Raw genomic sequence first — 21,297 nt, 5'->3', positions numbered from 1 at the left:
TGTATAATTCCAGCTTCTGTAAGACTAGAAATCACTGAAGATGTTTTAACCACTTTGCATGCTTACACAACCAATTCTGTGACCTCACCGTAGGTTGCTTTGCACATTTTCCCACCCTTTGTGAATGTATGCAGGCCTTTCCTCATCAAGTTTTCCCAACGTTTTCGCATTTCACATTTAAATGCCTTGTTCATAGATAAGTCTAAGGGCTGCAAGATTTTGGTCAAACCACCAGGAATCACAGCCAGCATAGCTGATAACATTTTGCATTCATTTTTAACTGAATCCAGTAAGTGTGCACGCATCGAGTTCATTATTAAAATGCCAAGTGGTCGGGGAAAAGCTCCTTTTCTTTTCCACCAAATCTCATTAAGTCATTCAAACATTATGTCTTCACACATCCACCCTTTCTCATTAGCACAAACAACAAAATCCAAAGGAAAAATTGACTTTCAGGATAGTTTTCCGTTTAAAAATTAGCATTTGTTTTAGTTTGTCACCATTTGTGGTGCAGGCTAATATGCACATGAAAGATGTCTTCTCATTTCTGGTTGTCACTATGGGAACTGCTTTTTCTCCTTTTTCCTTCACAGTCCTATTTGGGAGACAGTCAAACGTCCATGGAACTTCACCAATATTTATTATTTGTGATTGCACAGATTTTTCCCACTCAATAGCATTTGCAACAAACTTTAAAAATGCTGATTCCACACATACCCCCGCCCGCCACCAGTCCTTTGGCAGCTGCTGTCCCACTGTTTTAGTGTGCACAGATAAATTCTTTCGCCTCAAATCTACCTTTAAAGTCAGTTATTCCCATCTGTTGTGCCATTAATTTTGCTTGTAGGCAAATTTTCACAGTAGAGACTGGCAGTCCTTTTCCTCTCTGCTCTTTAATCCACTCCTGGAGATTATTCTCCAAATCCGGCCAGGCTGCACCACTTCTCCCTCCATTTTTTAATTACAGCATACTTGCCTGGTCATCTTTTTCTGATTTCCACCTATGAATGCAGCGTTCAACTACTTCAAATCCACGGGCTGCAGCTCTATTTCCGATCTGCTCTTAGCACAACTGACAGCTTGAAACTAGCAGTATAGCTCTTATGACATTTGGACGCCATTTCCCCCCACAAAAACGCTGCCAGAAATCCCGCCTGGAGATCTCACATAAACGCATCGGCAGAAGCACTTTTCTGGCTTGCCCCTGAATTCTCATGTAAATACCACATCGGCTTAAACACCGTAGGCAGAGAAAAACAACTTTTAAAAATATACCCGCAGCAGTGTTTCTACCCCAAATTACGGTAGTCCCCTTCCTAATTATACGTAGCATGTAATTTGCCTTTTTCACAGCTACCGCGCACTGAGTCGACACTCTCAATGAGCTGTCCACCACGACCCCAAGATCTCTCTTCTGGTCAGTCACTGACAGCTCATACCCCATCAGTATATGAAGTTGGGGTTTTTTGCCCCAATATGCATCACTTTACACTTTTACATTTTGTTGCACACTCACCCAGTTTAGAAAGATCTTTTTGGAGTTCCTCACAAGCTGTTGTGGATTTTATTACCCTAAATAGTTTAGTATCGTCTGCAAATCCAGGAACTTCACTGGTCACCCCAACTTCTAGGTCATTTATGAACAAGTTAAAGAGCACTGTTTCCAGTACAGATCCCTGGGGGTCCCATGTCTTACTTCCCTCCATTGTGAATACTGCCCATTTATTCCTACCCTCTGTTTCCTGTTTCCTTCAGCCATTTACCAATCCACATATTAACCTGTCCCCTTATCCCATGACTGATAAGTTTACTCAAGAGCCTTTGGTGGGGAACTTTATCAAAAACCTTTTGGAACTCCAAGTATACTATGTCAGCCAGATCACCTTTATCCACATGCCTGTTGACACTCTCAAAGAACTCCAAAAAGTTAGTGAGGCAAGACTTGCCCTTGCAGGAGCTGTGCTGGTTCTCCTTCAGCAAGGCCCATTCTTCTATATGTCTTAACAATTTTGTCCTTAAACATGTTTTCCATCAATTTACCTGGCACAGAAGTTATACTAACTGGCTTTTAGTTTCTCAGATCCCTTTTTGAAAATTGGAGTTACATTACCTACTTTCCAGTCCTCTGGTACAGAGCCTGATTGTAAGGACAAGTTACATATTTTTGCTAGATCAGCAATTTCACATCTGAGTTCCTTCAGAACTCTTGGGTGGATGCCATCTGGCCGTGGCAACTTAATTCTTAGTTTTTCAAGACAGTTTAGAACATCCTCTCTGGTCACATCAAATTGGCCCAGTAATTCAGACTACAAGCCTGAGAAGCTCAGTTCTAGAGCGGGTATATGGTCAGAATCCTCTGCTGTGAAGACAGAGGCAAAGAACTCATTCAGCTTCTCTGCAATCTCCTTATCCTCTTTAATAATCTCTTTCATGCGCTCATCATCTAAAGGTCTAACCGCGTTCCTGGCAGGTTTTGTGCTTCCAATATATTTAAAGAAGCTTTTCTTATCCCCCTTAACACTTCTAACTATATGCTCCTCAAACTCTCTTTTTGCATCTCTTATAATTAAGTGATGCTTAAGAGAGTGCCTTCTCTGTCGTGAACCCTGTCGCCTATTAAGATCATCTGGAGAGGTCCGGTTACAGTTGCCACCAACTCATTTGGTGGCAACTTGGGACCGGGCCTTCTCTGTGGCTTCCCCAAGGCTTTGGAACTCACTCCCTGCTGAAATAAGAGCATCTCCATCTCTGTATTCAGGAGGACCCTGAAGACGTACCTACAGGTGAAACTCGGAAAATTAGAATATCGTGCAAAAGTCCATTAATTTCAGTAATGCAAATTAAAAGGTGAAACTGATATATGAGACAGACGCATTACATGCAAAGCGAGATAAGTCAAGCCTTAATTTGTTATAATTGTGATGATCATGGCGTACAGCTCATGAGAACCCCAAATCCACAATCTCAGAAAATTAGAATATTACATGGAACCAAGAAGATAAGGATTGAAGAATAGAACAAAATCGGACTTCTGAAAAGTATAAGCATGCATATGTATTCAGTACTTGGTTTGGGCCCCTTTTGCAGCAATTACTGCCTCAATGTGGCGTGGCATGGATGCTATCAGCCTGTGGCACTGATGAGGTATTATGGAAGACCAGGATGCTTCATTAGCGGCCTTCAGCAATTCTGCATTGTTTGGTCTCATGTCTCTCATCCTTCTCTCGGCAATGCCCCTTAGATTCTTTATGGGGTCAGGTCAGGCGAGTTTGCTGGCCAATCAAGCACAGTACACTGTATACTTTTCAGAGGTCCAATATTGTTCTATTCTATAATCTTTGTCTTCTTGATTCCATATAATATTCTAATTTTCTGGGATTGTGGATTTGGGGTTTTCATGAGCTGTACGCCATGATCATCACAATTATAACAAATTAAGGCTTGACTTATCTCGCTTTGCATGTAATGCGTCTGTCTCATATATCAGTTTCACCTTTTAATTTGCATTACTGAAATTAATGGACTTTTGCACGATATTCTAATTTTCCGAGTTTCACCTGTATTTTCCCAGGCTTTTAACTGAAACCAAATTTTTAGCTTTGGGGATTCTTCTTTAATATACAGTGCTACTCCACTCCCAAGCTGCCCCTCCCTCTCCTTTCTGTAGAATTTTTATCCAGGAATAACTGTTCCAACAATTCTTACCCTTCCACCAAGTTTCTGATATGCCCACTATATCTATGTTTTCATTAGCAAACAAACGCTCCAACTCACCCATCTTGGCTCATAGGCTTCTGGAATAGATATATAAATACCTATATACCAAGTTTCTTACCTGGCGTTGGCACGTGCTATCTCCCTTACTCTCATTTGACCTTTCTGACCAGCGGTCATGAACTTCCATCTGCTATACTCCCAGTTCTGCTCTCCCCTTCTGGTTTATCTGAAACGTTTGCACCCTCGCACCTTTAGAGATTTTGCTTGCCGAACCAAATACCCCGCAATTCCTGTCGGCAATCTCTCAGATGTCATTTTAAAAGCTGCTCTGTAACCTTTATTTTAAGCACCAGCAGTCTGGGTCCATCTGGGTTCAAGTGGATGGAGCTCGTCCCTTTTGTACAGACTGTAAAGGTAAAGTCGTGCCCTCGAGTCAGTGTTTACTCCTGGAGACCACAGAGCCCTGTGGTTTTCCCCAAAATGTATCCCAGTGCCTAACAAATCTAAACTTCTCCTCTGGCACCACTGTCTCATCCACATATTGAGACCCCTCAGCTCCACCTGTCTCACTGGTGCTGTGCATGGAACAGGTAGCACTTCAGAGAACGCTATGCTGGGGATCCTGGACTTCAATGTGCTACCCAGCAGCCTAAATTTGGCTTCCAGGACCTCCCATTGCATTTCCCAACACCATTGGTGCCAACGTGCACCATGACAGCTGACACCTCCCCAGCACTGCATAACAGTCTATCTAGACACTGTGTGACATCTGAAACATGCGGGTCACAAACCCATCTCTCTATGCCCCTAACAATCAAATTACCCAGTACTCGGAGGCCCCCAGCCCCTGGAGTATCCTCTGTGCCAGAGGATATGGATCCATCACCGAAGCAAGGGTCCCTTCTAAGGGAGCATTCCATTCTTCCTCAGACTGTTGTGCCTGAGATCTTCATTCCCTATGACAGTAGAGGAGCTGTCAGCCTGGGAGTGGAATGCCTCTATCATATCCCTGAGGGTCTTATCCACATACCTCTGCCTCCCTGAGCTTCTTCAGGTCAGCCACCTTGGCTTCGAGGGAATGAACTTGTTCTCCAAGAGCCAGGAGCTCTTTGCACCAAGCGCACACCCATGATTTCTGCCCATCAGGCAGACAGTCATTCATGCAACATTCTGTGCATATACAATGCCTCCCCTGCTGGCATTCTACCTTCATAACTGGTCTTATTGGCTATTTAAAATATATAGAACTTGTTTAGTTGAAAGCTAGGTTGGTTTGTCAGCCTAGCTGTCACCTAGGCTAACCATTGTCAACTAACTAAAGGTTTTAAGCTCTGTCCTCCAAGAAAATTACAAAAGTTGGGTAGTGCAATACTGTACAACAAATATTTATATACTGCTTTTCAACTCAAGTTTCCAAAGTGGTTTACACAGATATAAATAAAATGGCCCCGTCCCCAAAGGGCTCACAATCTGAAAAGGAGAAGTGCTCACCTTCTCCTTGTGCTGGTTGTGATAAAGGGGAACTTCTTGTGCACCTCCCTGCTAAACTCCAAGCAAAACTTCTTTGATCCCTCTTAGAACTCTCAAAGCTCTGGGTAGCAAAGCTCCCCTGGTCTGAGCCTTGTCTTCTCAGGTGCTGCTTCCAAACTGATCCACCTCAGAAATGTGGCCCCTCCCACAAGCTGTGCTACTCACCAGCAGCTAATTCCCACCTACTGTCTCTCCTGGCACAACTGAAACTGAAACTGCCCTGTCAAAAACAAACCCCTAGCCAGCCAGAAATCAAATCCTAGAAAAGACTAACCCTAGCAAACTTACCTTGTCCTTTCCCCCTTGTTTTCTTGTTGATTTATTTATATAACTGCTTGCTTCTTTAGGAAAGAAAACAAGGGTTTGCTGCTTCCCCTAGTCCGAGCCTTGTCTTCTCAAGAGCTGCTTCCAAACTGGCTGCTGCATTCTGTACCAACTGCAGTTTCCAGGCTACATACAAAGGCAGCCCAAGGTAGAGTGCATTGCAGTAATCAGGTCTGGATATTACAAGCATATGCACCACTGTTTTAGGTCATTTATCTCCAGAAATAGACATAGCTTGCATATCAGTCAAAACTGATAGAAAGTTCTCCAAGCCACTGACTCAACCTGAGAGACCAGGGAGAGGTTTGGGTCCAGAAATACTCCCAGAATACATACCTGCTCTTTCTGGGGGATTGTAACCCCATCCAGGACAGGCAGATCCAAGCTACTTCTTAAGTTCTGATCTCTCACAATGAGTACCTCCATCCTGCTTGGATTCAGCCTCAGTTTGTTCTACTTCATTCAGCCCATTACCACCTCCCTGCAGGCATTTAGGGAAATTAGGCCATTTCCTGACGAAGCTGACATGGATAAGTAGATTTGGGTGTTATCAGCATATTGATAATACCCTGACCCAATTCCCCTGATGATCTCTCCCAGCAGTTTCATGTAGATGTTAAAAAGCATTGGAGATAGAATGGAGCTCTGCGGGACCCTCTACAATAACACTTGTTTTGAAGAGCAACAATCTCCAAGCAACACCATCTGGAACCTACCACTGCAAAGCAGTGCCTCCCACTCCCAATGCCTTCAGGTGCTCTAGGTCCATGGTCAATGGTATCGAAAGCTGCCGAGAGATCCAAAAGTATCAGAGTCACACTCCCTGTTGATTCTTAATTGGGGATAATCCAAAAGGCCGACCAAGGCCATCTCAACCCCATAGCCCGCCCCCCCCTCCAAAAGCCATCTCAATCCCATAGCCCCCCCCCAAAAGCCATATCTTGAAATGGATCAAGATATTCAGATTCTTCAAAGCCTGCCTGGAGCCAAGACGCCACCACCCTCTCAGACACCTTGCCCAACCACGGGAGGTTGGAGCAGGCCTATAATTACATAGTTCTGAGAGAGCCAATGCAAGTTTCTTCAACAGCGATCTATTAAATTGCCTCCTTGAGACAAGGAGGGATCCTGTCCTCCTTCAGAGAAGCATTAATGTTCTCAACAGGATACTCTTCAATAATCTCCCCACTAGTTTGTATAAGCCATGTAGGGCAAGGATCAAGAGGACAGGTAGTAAGGCGAAGTGTCCCAAGCAGTTTGTCCACATCCTCAGGAGTCACAAACTGAAATTGATCCAATTTAATCATATAAAAGAGGAGCTGCTGGTCACCTCCAGTTACAGCTCTGCAGTAACTAATCTAGTTCAGCTAGAATAAAAGATATTTTATCTGCCAAAAATCCTCATTAAAAGTGTTACAGTGGGCAACTGATTGATCCAAATTCTCATTCAAGAAAGGAGGGGCATGTACTAGCCACCCTCACAACCCTAGACAACTCTGCTAGATGTGAGCTTACAGAAGCAATGCGGGCAGAAAAGAGCTGATTCTTTGCTGCGCATATTGCCAGCACATAGATCTTCATTGCCAGAACATAGATGCACTCTGTAGAGAATTGGAAGTAGGCCATGAGCTCTTATGCTTCCTTCCAAAAACTCTTGTTGGTTCTAACTATGCTTCAACGTATCTGCAACCAACCATTCAGAGGGCATCTGTGGCAGAGAAGGAATGCAGATGCAGAGAAGCTTGTGTCCCACTCCCTGTTTTGTATTTCTTTTATTGTATTGTTATGAGTATCCACAGCAGCTAACAAAGCAGTGGTATGTGTATAATAAAAATTGATTAGAACCTCCCCTCTGACATCACTAACACACTAACAGACATTCTGAACAGAACCTGAAAACCAGCAGTTTTCAAAAGGAGGGCATGGGAAGAGATAGGGACTTCTCCCACTGCAGAAAGTTTCATATCTTTGTCACTGCCTCAAAGACCACCCTCTCCTGTGTGCCCACCAACCATACTTAGCTAGCAGCAGAACATACAGGAGAACTTTCCCCAAGATGACCGAGAGCAGGCAGGCAGCCCTTTACCTATTCTTAAGTTATTTTTTAACCACAACTGAAACTGGCAGAGTTACATCATCAGGTCTGTGTTGCTTCAGGACAGATTCAATTAGCATTCTCTTCTGCATAGATAGCCCTAAAAGAGTTACCCAGAACTGAACAAGAATATTAGCTGCCAGAACATTCACTAAACACACAACACATTATAAGTTAGATATGTTTCGTTCTGTGTGAAACAAGCCTGCACAGAATGCATGCTCCATGCAACTTACCAAGACGTTATTAGACAGCAATAGGGCTGATTCACGCATGCATGCTTATGAAGGAGGTAATACAGAAGCTAGGCTGTAGGTCTAGTTTACAGCTCACCTGGCTATGTTCTCCTTTAAGACAGCAATCGATTTATCCAATGCAGGATCTGATGAACCTCTGAAACAAACAAGGCTTAGATGGTTATGGAACTATGGCAGAAGAGCACCAATCATTTCAATGTGTGCTCTAATTTGTAGCACTTCATCTTTAGAAAATTTAGAGCAGCTTATATGAGTCTCTTAGCCAGATATTAAACAGGGCCTGCTTTAACAATGCTATAACAGGTGCTGCTCCTAGATCATCCACTGGCGCGGAGCTGAGCAGTCACTATTGCAAGTGTTCGTTTCAAGAGTTTTATTTAAAGACCAGGAAGGCAAGCAACCCTGATTGCATCAAGTACATGTATCAGAGTGCCCGTGTGTAAGAAAAGCGGGTCTTTATCACCAAACAGCTAAGCTCCAAGGAGAAAGTAGCTATTACCCTCTGGGGTCCTCCAGGCATTTTTGTAGAGTTCCATCTAGTTTCAGTCTCTTGACGCAGTGCCGCAGCTCTTCAGAAATTAAGTTCACTGATGGTGGAGGAGAGGAGAAACCAAAGTGAAGAGTTTGAAACTTGATGTGTGTTATGCCAGCTGAGCTCACAATAAAAAAACAACAACAGGTTGTTTACCTGTAACAGATGATCTGGTAGTGGTTCCATCACTCATAAATAGTGGGTTCTGCGCCTGCGCAGATCAGTTTCGGGTAGAATTTGTTAGCTCCTCGCGATGCCAGCAACCGCCTGTTGCATGTGACTGTAGTAGCTTCTAGTGGCGGTTGGGCGTCTCTGCAATCAGTTTCTTGGTGGCCGACATGGCCATACAATGCTTCTGTTACAGTGGCTTGTCATTTCAGATGTGGGGACAGCAGGGAGGGCGTTATGAATGATGGAACCACTACCAGATCATCTGTTACAGGTAAGCAACCTGTTTATCTGGATAGTGGTTCCATCACCCATAAATAGTGGGTGAATTGCGAGCTACCTAACTGGTGGTGGGCATAATCTGCCAGTCACTGAAACACCCTCTTTAAAACTGCCCATCCAAAGTCAGCAGCCTTTGCTGCTCTAATGTCTATAGAGTAGTGCTTCACAAACGTCTGATGCGATGACCACATTAGCGCCATGCAGATGTCAGCGAAACGAATGCCAGCCAAATGTGCAGCCAATGTGGCGTAAGCTCTAGTAGAGTGTGCTTTAATTGCTTTGGGGGGACTGACCCCTTGCTGGTCATACACTAGTTTAATCAACTCCACCAACCAAAAGGAAAGTTTTTGTCGGGTTGGAGAACACCCTTTGAACTTTCCCTGTAAGTCTATAAACATCCGAGGTGTTTTACGTATAGCACTCATGGCCTTCAAATACAACAGAAGAGCCCGTCGGACGTCTAGCGAGTGCATCGCACGTTCGAGGGGAGATGTTGGATCCCTTAAAAAGGTAGGTAGTACAATATCGGCGTTCAGGTGAAAATCAGTCACCACTTTAGGCTGGTATTCAGGATCCAAGCGCATGACAACCCGTTCTGGATAAAATTCTGTATAGGGTTCGTCAATACGCAGCGCACGCAGCTCACTTACTCATCTGGCGGAGGTTACTGCCACTAAGAACAGAGTTTTAAGGGTCAAGTGTTTAAGAGATGCCGTAGCTAGTGGCTCAAAGGGCACCTCTGTCAGAGATGAAAGAACTAAGGAGAGGCTCCACTTCTCGGCTGGCTGCCGCACTGGAGGATACAGATTATTGATGCCTCTTAAAAAATCCTTACAACGTGGATGGGTAAAGACCATCTTGCCGTCCCACCCATCGTGGTGTGCCGATATCACCGCCATATGAACTTTAATAGACACGTTTGCTAGTCCACTCTGCTTCAGAGTAGTCAGGTAGAGAAGGCCGGCTTTCAGACTCGCCTCCCTAGGGTCATAGCCTTCAGAGGCAGCATGTGCAGCGAACCTACGCCATTTCGCTCTGTAGTTGCGTCTCGTGGACTGCTTACAGGTATTTAGGAGGATCTTCCTCAGAAGCCTATCCTCCACGCTGTGAGATTCAGTACAGACAGGTTGGGGTGCACCACCCTGCCTTGATCTTGGGTGACTAGATCTGTCCACTGAGGGCATCTCCTGTAATTCCCTCCCGATAGTCTGAGTAGCTGTATGTACCACAGCTGCCTTGGCCACCATGGTGCAATCACTATTGCTCTCGTTTGCTCGTGGAGCAACTTGGCCACCACCCGGGGCAGTAAGGGCGTGGGTGGATAAGCATAAAATAGCTCCTGGCTCCAGAGATACTGAAAGGCATCGCCCTTGCTCAGTGGTCCGACCCCCATCCGTGAGCAGTAATGCTCGCACCTGCTTTTCTCGGCGGTCGCAAACAGGTCCACCCTTGGCCTGCCCCAAGCTTTGAATAGTTGTTCCAGCACTTCCGGATGCAATTCCCATTCGTGCTGCTCCAACATTAGGTCCCTGCTCAGTGAGTCCGCTAGACAGTTCATGCTGCCCTTGATATGAATGGCTACGGGGTAAATCCCGAGTGGGATACACCAGTTCCATAACTGCAGACTGAGATCGCATAGAGACCTGGACACTGTCCCGCCTTGCTTGTTGATGTAAGCAATGGCTGTTGTATTGTCCATCTGTAACTGGACCATCTTCCTGACCAGCTCTCCCTGAGAGGCGACCAGGGCTCTGAACGCAGCCAGCAGCTCGAGGAAGTTTATGTGCAGGAGTCTCTCTTTTGGAGTCCATACTCCTTGAGCTCTGTGGTGCAGCAAGTGCGCCCCACAACCGTGCATGGAGTCATCGGATGTCACTGTCAACGCAGGCTCCCGTGTGCGAAATTGAATGCCATTGAGCATATTCGACTCTTTTGTCCACCAATTCAACGATTCTAAAACTTTCTGTGGAAGAGTCACCCGCGTGGACTGAGGTTCGGACCTTAGCTTATAGGCTCTCAGAAACCAGAGCTGTAGCTTGCGCATCCGTAACCGCGCATACAGGACCGTGGTGGTGCAAGACGCCACCAGACCCAATAGCACCTGTACTGCCTTTGCCTTCTGCACTGGATTCTCCTGACAACAGTAAATCAGGGCACGCAGACAGGAAAACCGAACTACTGGGAGGAATGCCTTCTGGGCTGACATATCCAGGTCCACGCCAATGTACTGCAGGCACTTTGCCGGCTTGAGAAAGGATTTCTCCCAATTGATCTGTATCCCTAGGTCCTCCAGCAGGTTCGTCACCATGTCTATGTGCCTCAGCAACTGTTCCTTTGTCTCGGCTGTTAGAAGCCAATCGTCCAAATACGGATAAATGGACACACCCACGTACTCTGAGATGAGCTATTATCACCATCACACACTTTGTGAACACTCTGGGGGCGGTGACTAGCCCGAACGGAAGCACATTGTATTGGTATATTTTGCTCCCCATGGTGAAGCGTAGGTACTTGTGATGATTCTGCTGAATACCTATGTGAAAGTACGCATCCTTTAAGTCGAGCGTTGCAATCCAGTTCTCCCCATGGAGGAGTGGAAGGATGGCTTGCAACGTTGTCATTCTGAATTTTTGTACTTTGATGTACTGATTCAGGCCTCGCAGATCCATTATAGGTCTTATGCCCCCGTTGTGCTTGGGGATTTGGAAATAGCGAGAATAAAATCCCGTCTGACTGAAGGCCCACCTCACTGGTGATATTGCTCCCTTCAATAAGAGCTTCTGCATCTCTTCCCTCAATATTGGTGTTTCCGGAGTATATTTCACTCCAAGGAACAGTTGGTATTCCTTGAACTCCAGCGCATATCCCGTTGAAACTATGCGTAGGACCCACTGATCCGATGTTATATGGTGCCATGCTTGGGCTGAGGAGCTATAGAATTCTACCCGAAGCTGATCTGCGCAGGTGCAGAACTCACTATTTATGGATGATGGAACCACTATCCAGATCCATGTGTTACCAAACTATGTTCTAGGGGAAACTGGAATTCCTTGGAAGCTTCTGATGAGCCCTGATAACATAAGTAATGGAGAACAAACTTCTTTTGAAAGACAGCTTGCCTACCCTTTCCAATCATTCCCTGCAGTGAAGAGCTGCAAGCATGTGTTAGAATGGTCCTAAGGACACCACCCATGTTCACATAAAGTGATGGCAGGGCTATTGCTCAGTGGTAGAACACATACGTTTTGCACAGAAGGTCTCAGGTTCAGTCTCCAGCATCTCTAAGTAAGGGGACTGAAGGCAGCAGGGCAGAGTTGCACTCTCTTACACTTGGCAAAATAGTTTGCTTACCAGTAGTAGTAGTAATACAAGTCCTAGTTCTCTTTGCTATGTAAACAAGAACTTTTTTTTTTTGCAAAGGTATTAAATGCTCTGTAACAAGGCTTTCACAAGTCCAACAGTTCTCTTAATCCCTTTGCTAGAAGGGAAGTTCAAGCATTTAAAAAGAGGGAGCGGTTACTGTGAGAGGAAAGGTCAATATAACTGCAACATGCAATTTATTTGACTACTCTGGATGGATTACTGCTCTGACCCAGTGTGGCAGCTCTTATAGAAATATACCACTAGATCTGAGCAGCCATTGACACAGTCATGAGGGATTTTGAAGCAGCTGAGCCTGTTTGCAAACCTTGGTTTTAGTTCAAATGTTCACCACACTAACTGCTATACACCCTTCTGCATGTCATAGCTATTCCTCTTTAAAGTGAATTGATGTTAAGACCTACCTTTTTGTTCAAAAGTTTCAGGATTAAAACCTTCAGTCTGCCTTAAGGAGTACTCAAGTTTCTCGGCAGAATACTGAAAGAAGGGGGAAACACAACATATTTTGGAACATTTGGTTTTAATGCTATTTGCAGCATCCTGACATCAACAGTTTTCCAACAGAACTATTTGAGAAGGAAAAGGCAGGCAATGAATTGCTCAAAGCCTGTTTTCCCTTGCCGATTGGTTTTCTGGTACTAGCTTCCGATTGGCTTGCAATCTCCTTGCTTCTTGGTTGGCATAAGCAAGCACACACAAGTTTTTCAATGCAGTCCTCTATGCCACATCTATACCCTCAAAGGCCTCTTAGTTCTCTAGACTGGGTGCAGCAAATATATTTTGTTGCACAAATTAACCCTCTCTGAGGTGACCAGGCTCTGTAAAAGCTGGCATCATCAAGTAATAAGAGCTTCGTAATTATGAAGTACAGGCACTAAAGGGGAATACTAAATAGACAATCCAGAAAGGAGGATGTGTGGAATTTCGTCCCCCTCCCTGCCACTCCCACCTTTTGAAGGCAATCTTGGCTACCAATTAGGGGGGTGCTCGAACTGCAACAACACGGAGTTGCTGACCACACCAATGGCCCCTGGGCATGTGCGGATGCCAAGCATACCCCTACCACCAATGAAAGTAGGTACCGCATCTGGATTAAAGTTCGGTTGAGCTGCCACAGGCTCAATAAAATTGCTGCAAATGCCTTTGAGGTTCCAGTTTGCCATCCTTGGACTATGCTAAACAATACTGATAACCTCAAATAGGGATGTGCAGAACATTTTGAGGGACAAAATGGGCTGTTTTGAGTTCGAAACAAAACACCATTTAAATAAACGGCCTGTTTTGAGCTTGGAGCAGAACAACCCCGTTTTGACTGAAAACGTTTCAACATCCTGAGCACATTTTGGAGGCCTGTTTTCCCTTGCAGATTGGTTTTCTGGTACTAGCTTCCGATTGGCTTGCAATCTCCTTGCTTGTTGGTTGGCTTATAATATAAATCAAGTGTTGTCATGGGCAACGATGCCTCCATTGGCTGGGGGAAGTGATTTCAAAATCTATTCCAAGGGACTGGGAGGCAGAGAGCGCCCTTATATTGTGCCTCTCTTGAAGAAGAGGATACATTAGGAGAGGGAGAAAAATAAGTTTGATTTTGTGGTTTTCTTTTTTCAGCACTGAGTGTAATAAGCTGTGCTACTGCTGCTATAGCTATCTGGTTTTCCTGGATCTCAGAGTGACAAAGGCAGAACTTGGGTGCCTGCCTTCTTTGAATTGTGGTGTGGTTTGCTTGTGAGATAATGGCAACAAATGGACCTGGCAGTGGTGTAGGGGTGTGTGCGTGCCCGTGCGCATGCAATATTTCTTGGCAATTGCTGTGATGAGCTCCTTCTCTGGCCTTAAGACTAATTTGTGCTTCACTCACTGCTTTGGTCTGCTCTACAATCTGCATTGCAAGGTGTACTCAGTCAAAAAGTGTGGCTGAAGTTACTCTAGTTGAGCTAATGGCTATGCTTGCTGCTAAGTAAGGGTGCTGCTATGACAGGTTGCAATGCTAGGAAGTAATGGAAGGAGTCAATTGTGTGTGAGAGCAACTTGTGCAAATGATGTTACTGCAGTGCAAGCACTGTAACTGGCAGTGGATTCTGGGTCATTTTTGGCCATCTTTGGACGGCATTTGAAAGGTGTGTTGGGAGGGACAGACACCTTTAACAGTGTGATTCTGCAGTGTTTTTCAAAGTGCAATGCAAAGTTTGTGTTCATGCACTTTGAGTGCAGCTTGTTCTGGCCAATAGTGAACAATGGGTAAACATGAAACACCCCATTGTTCCCCATGGGTAGCTCCTAGGGACATCCAAGTATGTTGTGTGGTAGAGCATGATGGGTGCTACCTACCACTACTGTTCCCCCTAAGGTGTGTGCACGTGCGCGCGCTCACAAGTTTTCTGATGTCTGCTCAATTTTAATTAATTTTAGATCCCACTCAGGTTAAATTAGGAAGGCCCCACTTTGAATGCATGTGTGCACATACTGCCTTGATACTGCCACCCAGAGATAAAAAAAAATTAGAGGGACCACTGCCTATCACCCAACCCACAAAGGAAATGGGCAAGCGGGCAATTTTAACAAATTTTTAACCTTTCCCCCAAACCCTCACAGGATCCCATTTTCCCATTTCTTTGTGGGTTGGGTATTAGGTAGCACCCATCATGTCCAACCACACAACCCTCTTGGGTGTCCTTAGGAGCTACCCATGGGGAACAATGGGGTTTTCAAGTTTACCCATTGTCTGGAACAGTCCAAGTGCTTTGAGTTGTTTTGTCAAAACAGCCAGCTCGGCCACTGTTTCCAATGATATGTTTCAGTCATGTGCATTTCATTTTGAGCTCAAAACAGAACGCAAAGTCAGTTTCGTGCACATCCCTGTCTCACAGCTCCAGTTCCTAAACAGATATTCAAATATCCAGCCATACCAGTGTCTATACCAGAACTGCAGATTACTTTATAATGACCATGCAACATTCAGGAGCCAAATTAAGTGTTAAGCATATATACTTAAGTGTAGTTACAAATGTTTCAGAGAAGAGGGAGGCCACTTAAACATGCATGACAGAGGCAAATATTTTTATTGCGTCATCAATCTACACCACATCTTACAGCATAAGTGCAAAGAAGAGCAAGATGGGGCTCTGCCATCATCTCCACTCTGCGAGTGGAGAGAGAATGGCAGGGTAGAAAAAGCAAGGGGAAACAAGAAATGAATTGCAATTGTTTATTTACTGCATTTATTAGTCTTCTCACCAAGTGCTTAGGACAAAAGACAAGACAAATAGCAATTAAAACAAAAAAGCCAATTAAAAAACTATAAGAATGATATAGCAAACACTTCTTAAAACAAATATAGTTCTACATACTTTGGCTTGACTTCAGCTGAAGATATTACAAAAGCATGTTGTAGAATATAGGTAGTAAGAAGGAGAAAGTAAAGCTGAAATGGAGAGCTGTCCCTCTTCAGGGATAACCAGCCTTACCTGGAAGCTGGAGAGGAGAAGTTCTATCATCCTGTCTGCCTCTGGCAAGTCCAAACTGATTGCTTTGCTTAGTTCTGAAAGTTAAGCATGCGGCCACTTGAAGTCCAATGACATTAACTAAAAAATGTAAATGTATATTTTCATGTGTGTCCATCTACATTTGGTGTTGTGCAATAAAGTAATAACTTCCTATCAAAAGCATACCTGGTTGCTGAGCTGATAGTTTGTTCTCTCTTACAACATCTTCATATTTGTATGTTCAAGTTAATGATACTGCTAATGTGGAACCATGTGTGCCCAGCTTAAAATGATGTTTCCTTTGCTCATCTCCAAAGCCCGAATTCTACCCAAGACAGACAAATGACATTATCTAAATCAGAGGCTGTGCTGTGATATTCAGAAGGTGGATTTCTTGCATGGAGTGGTCCAGCCATAAATTAATGTTGGCATTTAAATCACTGAAGCTGGGGTGGCTCAGGATGATGGGAGTTGTAGTCCAACAATATCTGGAGGACTGCAGTTGTGCAGCACTGATCTAAATCTGCAGGAAAGGGGATAATTTGAGAAATTCCTCCCCAGCATTAATTTATGGAAGGACCACTCCATACAAGAAATCCACCTTCTGAATATCAATGCACAGCTATGTGAGGGGCAAACAAAACACCACCTTATACAAAACCCAACTGTTCACTTCCAGCTACCATCTAGAGCTTGCTACATTTACTTACAAGTTTACAGCCCACCTTTGGACTCAATGCCTCTACCAAGAAATCAATACTCAACGATTCAATAAGAGACACTGCAGCATCAGCAGTAATATATTATGATCCAGTCTACAGCAGGTCTGCCCAGCTGTTTTTGGACTACAGCTCCCATAATCCTCAGTCACAGTGGCCAATAGTCAGAGATTATGAGAGTTGTAGGCCAACATCTGCAGGAGGGCCGAAGCTGAGCCAAGCCCTACAATATCTCCACGTCTGCTTCAGTCTTTCTGCAGGTGTTTTCCTCATCCAGATTTATATTAGGCATTGTTAAAAACCACAATATCCTGGGAAGTAAAGAAAGATGCAAGGCCAGATGAGTCCTCCAAAGTCACCTACTACAGGATAGACCTAAGCAGGAAACAGTGGTCACCCATACCTCTCAGCAAAAGCCTCTCCATGATATCTCAAAGGATCTTCAGCCCTTTTCCAACACTTTCCCTACCTTCTCACAGGCCTTGGGTTTGTTCTTCAGAGTTCAATAATTCTCAAATTTCCCTCTAGCTAGTCTCTAAATCTCTCTAAGAGGAAGAAGAGCCCCTTTTAAGCCTTTCCAAAGTTGACATTTGAATGGGAGACTACATATGATCACTGTAAGGTATTTCCCTTAGGGGGTGGGACTTCTGCATGCTTGCATGCAGATAGCTCCAAGTTATCTCCCTGGCATCTCCAAATAGGGCTGAGAGAAACTCCTGCCTTGGAGAAGCCACTGCCAGTCTGTGTAGACAATACTGAGCTAGATGGACCAATGGTCTGACTCAGTAGAATGAATCGTTGACATTTACCTGAAAGGTCATTCTCCTCAGAAGTATGGGTTGTATCTGCTGCATATTATGGGTTGACCCGACCTCCTGCTCTGAGACAGGGCCAATCACAGAGCTTTGCTGTATTTAGGAGAGAGGAGCAATCCCCTCAACCGCAGTATGTAGCCAGCAATCTGATGCTCCATTGCCAGAAAAAGGAATAGACTGTAACAAAAACATAAGTCACACAAGTCTCACAACACTCGCGGGGCTACGGAAAAAAACCCAAGGCATATAGCTTAGAACACACACCACACCCTCCAGGGGAGAACAGTCCAACAGGAAAGGAACACTGCCCAAAGAACAAAGACAGAAAGGAAAAGAAGAGACCCTGACGAACCTGGACGGGGCAGATACAACCCATACTTCTGAGGAGAATGACCTTTCATGTAAATGTCAACGAATCATTCTCCCTCAGAAGAGGGTTGTATCCGCTGCATATTTTGAGACATACCAGAGCCCCTGCAGAAAATTGGGTGGGAATAGACGAGTCTGGTGCCTAAGTTGGAACCACCTGTTGCAGGTGGTTCTAATAGAAATAGTAAATAAGTAGGATCGGTATGAAACAGAACATATTCCAGGAAAATCCAGGACAGCTCCTTTTGCACTGAAAGTGCTCCCAAAGCAGAGACCCTTCTTGCAGATGTAATCACAACCAAAAACAACACCTTAAGAGACAGGAATCTAAGTGACACAGACCTGAGGAGCTCAAAAGGTGCCTTGGTATGGGCCCTAAGGAACAGATTCAGGTCTCAAGTGGGAAACATATGTACCTACCGAAGGAGGTTTTAGGATTGCCACCCCCCTCAGGGATCTTTGAATATGTAGATGCTCTGATAAAGGGACACCTTGCACACCCAAGACCGAGGCAATGACAAAAACCTGGCATCAAAGAGTGTTGGTCCAAAGCACCCTATGGAGGCCCTTTTGCAGAAACCTCAAGACCTGAGCTATAGATGCTGATAATGGTGGAACCCCTTGCATGTCACATCATTTTGAGAATGCCTTCCAGGATGACTGGTAGATTTTAACTGTGGAAGGTCAGCGGGAGGCCATGATAGTGCTTTGAACTGACTGGGAATTCCCACAGGCCACTAAAGATTCTTGCTTAAACTCCAGGCGAATTGATTGAGCCATTCCAGTTCCAGATGGAAAATCAGTCCCTGCCTGAGGTGACTGTGGGACTCTAGGGCCATTGGAGCTTTGATGGACAGCTCCACTAGGTCCAAAAACCAAGGCTGACGTGGCCAATCCAGAGCTACTAGAATGACTTCTTCCCCCACTTGACGTATCCGGTGTACCATCTGTGGAAGTATTGCCGTGGGGGGCAGGGGGAGGCATATGCCAGACCATCTGGACAGGGTGCTGTCAGGGCATCCACCCGCTTGGGCCCTGGAGTCAGGTACCTGGACAAGAACCAGGATAGCTTGGAGTTTTCCTGGGTGGCAAACAGGTCTATTACTGACAAGCCAAATCCCTGAACAATCCATGAGAATGCGTGAGCTATTGAGAACAGCTTAACCAGTATTCAGCACTGTGGCAGACTTCACATGGTCTGCCTCCAGGGACAGTAGGCTGGCCTCGGCGAAGGACAGCAGTAATTTTGCTTCCCTCATCAGGAACCAGGATCTTGTCCCCACCCTGGCAGTTGATAAGGGCCTTTGCAGTCGTGCCATCTGTCCAAAACCTTGATGGAACTCCTGAAGGGCGTACCTAATCATCTCGAGTTCCAGCCAGTTTATGCTGTTAGTCCTTTCTGCCTTGGACCAGAGTCCCTCTGCCAGAAGTGGTAACAATGCACCGCCCCCCGCCCAGGCCTGAAGACTGGCATCCATCGTAACTTGGACCCAGTCGACCAGGAGAAACATGACCCCTTTCAGGGTGGCCGACGTCATCCACCAAGGCAGGGACAGCCATATGCACTCCGGCAGGTTGACCTTGAGCCTTGATCTTTCCATTACATGGTTCTGCCAAGGCAGGAGAATCCATTGGAGAGGACACGAGTGAAACCGACCCCACTGGACTATCCCTATGGTTGAGACCATGATCCCCTGCAGCTGACTCAGTGATAGTATGTCAGTCCTTGGCCGCCATATCAATGACTGGCACCTAGAAACCAGCTTCCGCCTAGGATCTGACAGAAGGGACACCACCTGCTGCACTGTGTCGATGAGAGCCCCCAAATGTTGGATCCTGGTCCTGAGGAAACTCTATGGAACACTGGCAATGAAGCCATGGGCTTCTAACACCAAGAGGGTGGCCCGGACATCCTCCAAGCTCTTCTGAAGTGAACGTGACCTGATTAACAGATAATCCAAAAGGGATACAGATGGTTCCCTTGGTTCTCAAGTGCACCACAAGTGCCACCATGATTAGTAAACACTCGTGTCACAGTCGAGAAACCAAAGGGGAGCACCTGATACTGGTAATGGGCATTGCAGTACACAAAATGAAGGAAGCACCTCTCCTGGATGTGTATGCATATGTGAAAATAAGCCTCCTTGAGATCCATTGATGTTATGAAGTCCCCCCACTGAATGGCCATCAGAACTGAGCAGAGGGTCTCCATACGGAACCTTTTTTGGATAGAAACCTGTTGACAAATTTGAGGTCCCGAATGACCCTCCATCCTTTTCAGTACCAGGAAAAATACTAAGTAAACACCCTGCCCGCTTTCGAACTCTGGCACCAGTTCGATGGCCTGTATCTGTACCAGGTGACATATGGCCTCCAGCATCAGGGCATGCTTGGACCCCTTGTGGGATCTTGGTGAGAGAAGGAACCGGTTTGGGGGCTGGAAGGAAAATTCCAGGGAATAGCCTTGGGACACAGTTTGGAGGATCCAGGCATCTTTGCACATCAATTGCCAATTGTGCGTGAACGTCTGCAATCTACCCTGCACCTGCAGGAGAGCTGCAGACTGTCATGGAGGACAGTCATTGGTTGCTGCTGCACTTGTAGCTCAGCTTGGTGGGCTGGTCAGCCTGCTGAGGTCTGTGGGGCAGGTTGCCCCAAAAGGAAAACTTTGGTTTCAACCAGGGGGGCCTGTCCTGCCTATTTTGGTGGAAACAAAACCCTGGTTTGGGACCCCTGAAGCATTCTACGGATGGTAACGTCTGATGCTAGAGTCCTGGAGAATAACTGAGTGGCATCTAGTGAGGAATCAGCCATAAAGGCTGTGGCCTTGCCCTGCTTATTTAACCCTAGGCACAACTTGGGAAGTTCAGGCGGAACCAGAGGTAAGAGCTCCTTAACCCACAGTATAGATGTCCTTGCAAATATTGAGTTGGTCATTGAAAAGAGTTGGTCATCAAAAGAGCTTCACATGTGGCCTCGTGATCCGTGTAAGGAAGCATCACATTTCTTATCATCCTGATTCTTAAGGACTTCGTCTCCATCTCATGGGAGCGCTTGGGGGAAGTATAAAAACACCTAACCACAGCGGGAGAGCCTTTGCCTTCCGTGGGCCTGTCCCATCCTGACTATACAATATTTGTTAACAACTGTGGTCATGGCACTACAACTTCTGGTGCCTGGAGTGAGGGGAGCACGGCTGGATCCCCTTTGGGCTTGTCTGGCAAGACCTGAATAGCCCCTTCCAACCTCAGGCTCTTGCAGGCTTTATGAAGTAATATGGGAAAGTCAGATTGTGTGAACAGCCTATAGGAGGGAGGCTGTGAGGGCCCAGCCTCATCCCCGAAAGTCCCCCCTCCTTGAAAGTCCGACTCCCCTGGAGTCTAGTTCCACAGGCAGCACAGGCGCTGCAGGGCGCAAAAGTGCGGGGGACCCATGCAGAGAAAAGTAGGCAGCCCCTGCTCCTGTTCCATGGGACAAGAATTGGGAGCGTGCAGAATGGAGTCCACCGCGCTCACATCACCCCCTTTTTTGTTCAAAATGGCACCCACTTTCTTGTTGGCGGGCAAAGCCAGGGGAATGGCGGGAACAGGCAGCCAGGGCAGTTTCTGTAGCAACGTGGCAGAGGA

At 45.7% G+C, this 21,297-nt stretch overlaps 1 protein-coding gene across 4 annotated transcripts in view; it reads right to left on the bottom strand.

Annotated features, from left to right (window-relative positions):
- The window catches only part of DSN1 (DSN1 component of MIS12 kinetochore complex), a 41,443-nt gene that overhangs the window by 13,331 nt on the left and 6,815 nt on the right, over positions 1-21,297 (bottom strand). For all 4 annotated transcript variants that reach the window (XM_053298716.1, XM_053298720.1, XM_053298718.1 and 1 more), the window contains 4 exons: positions 15,751-15,824; positions 12,691-12,763; positions 8,423-8,510; positions 8,000-8,059 (listed from right to left, as the gene is read on the bottom strand). In XM_053298716.1, coding sequence (XP_053154691.1) covers positions 8,000-8,059; positions 8,423-8,510; positions 12,691-12,763; positions 15,751-15,824 — 295 coding nt within the window. The remainder of the gene's footprint in view (positions 1-7,999; positions 8,060-8,422; positions 8,511-12,690; positions 12,764-15,750; positions 15,825-21,297) is intronic.

This window comes from Hemicordylus capensis, chromosome 2, assembly GCF_027244095.1.
Source record: "Hemicordylus capensis ecotype Gifberg chromosome 2, rHemCap1.1.pri, whole genome shotgun sequence".
In the NCBI taxonomy this organism is placed as follows: Eukaryota; Metazoa; Chordata; class Lepidosauria; order Squamata; family Cordylidae; genus Hemicordylus; species Hemicordylus capensis.
This window is presented reverse-complemented; position numbering and strand designations above follow the sequence as displayed.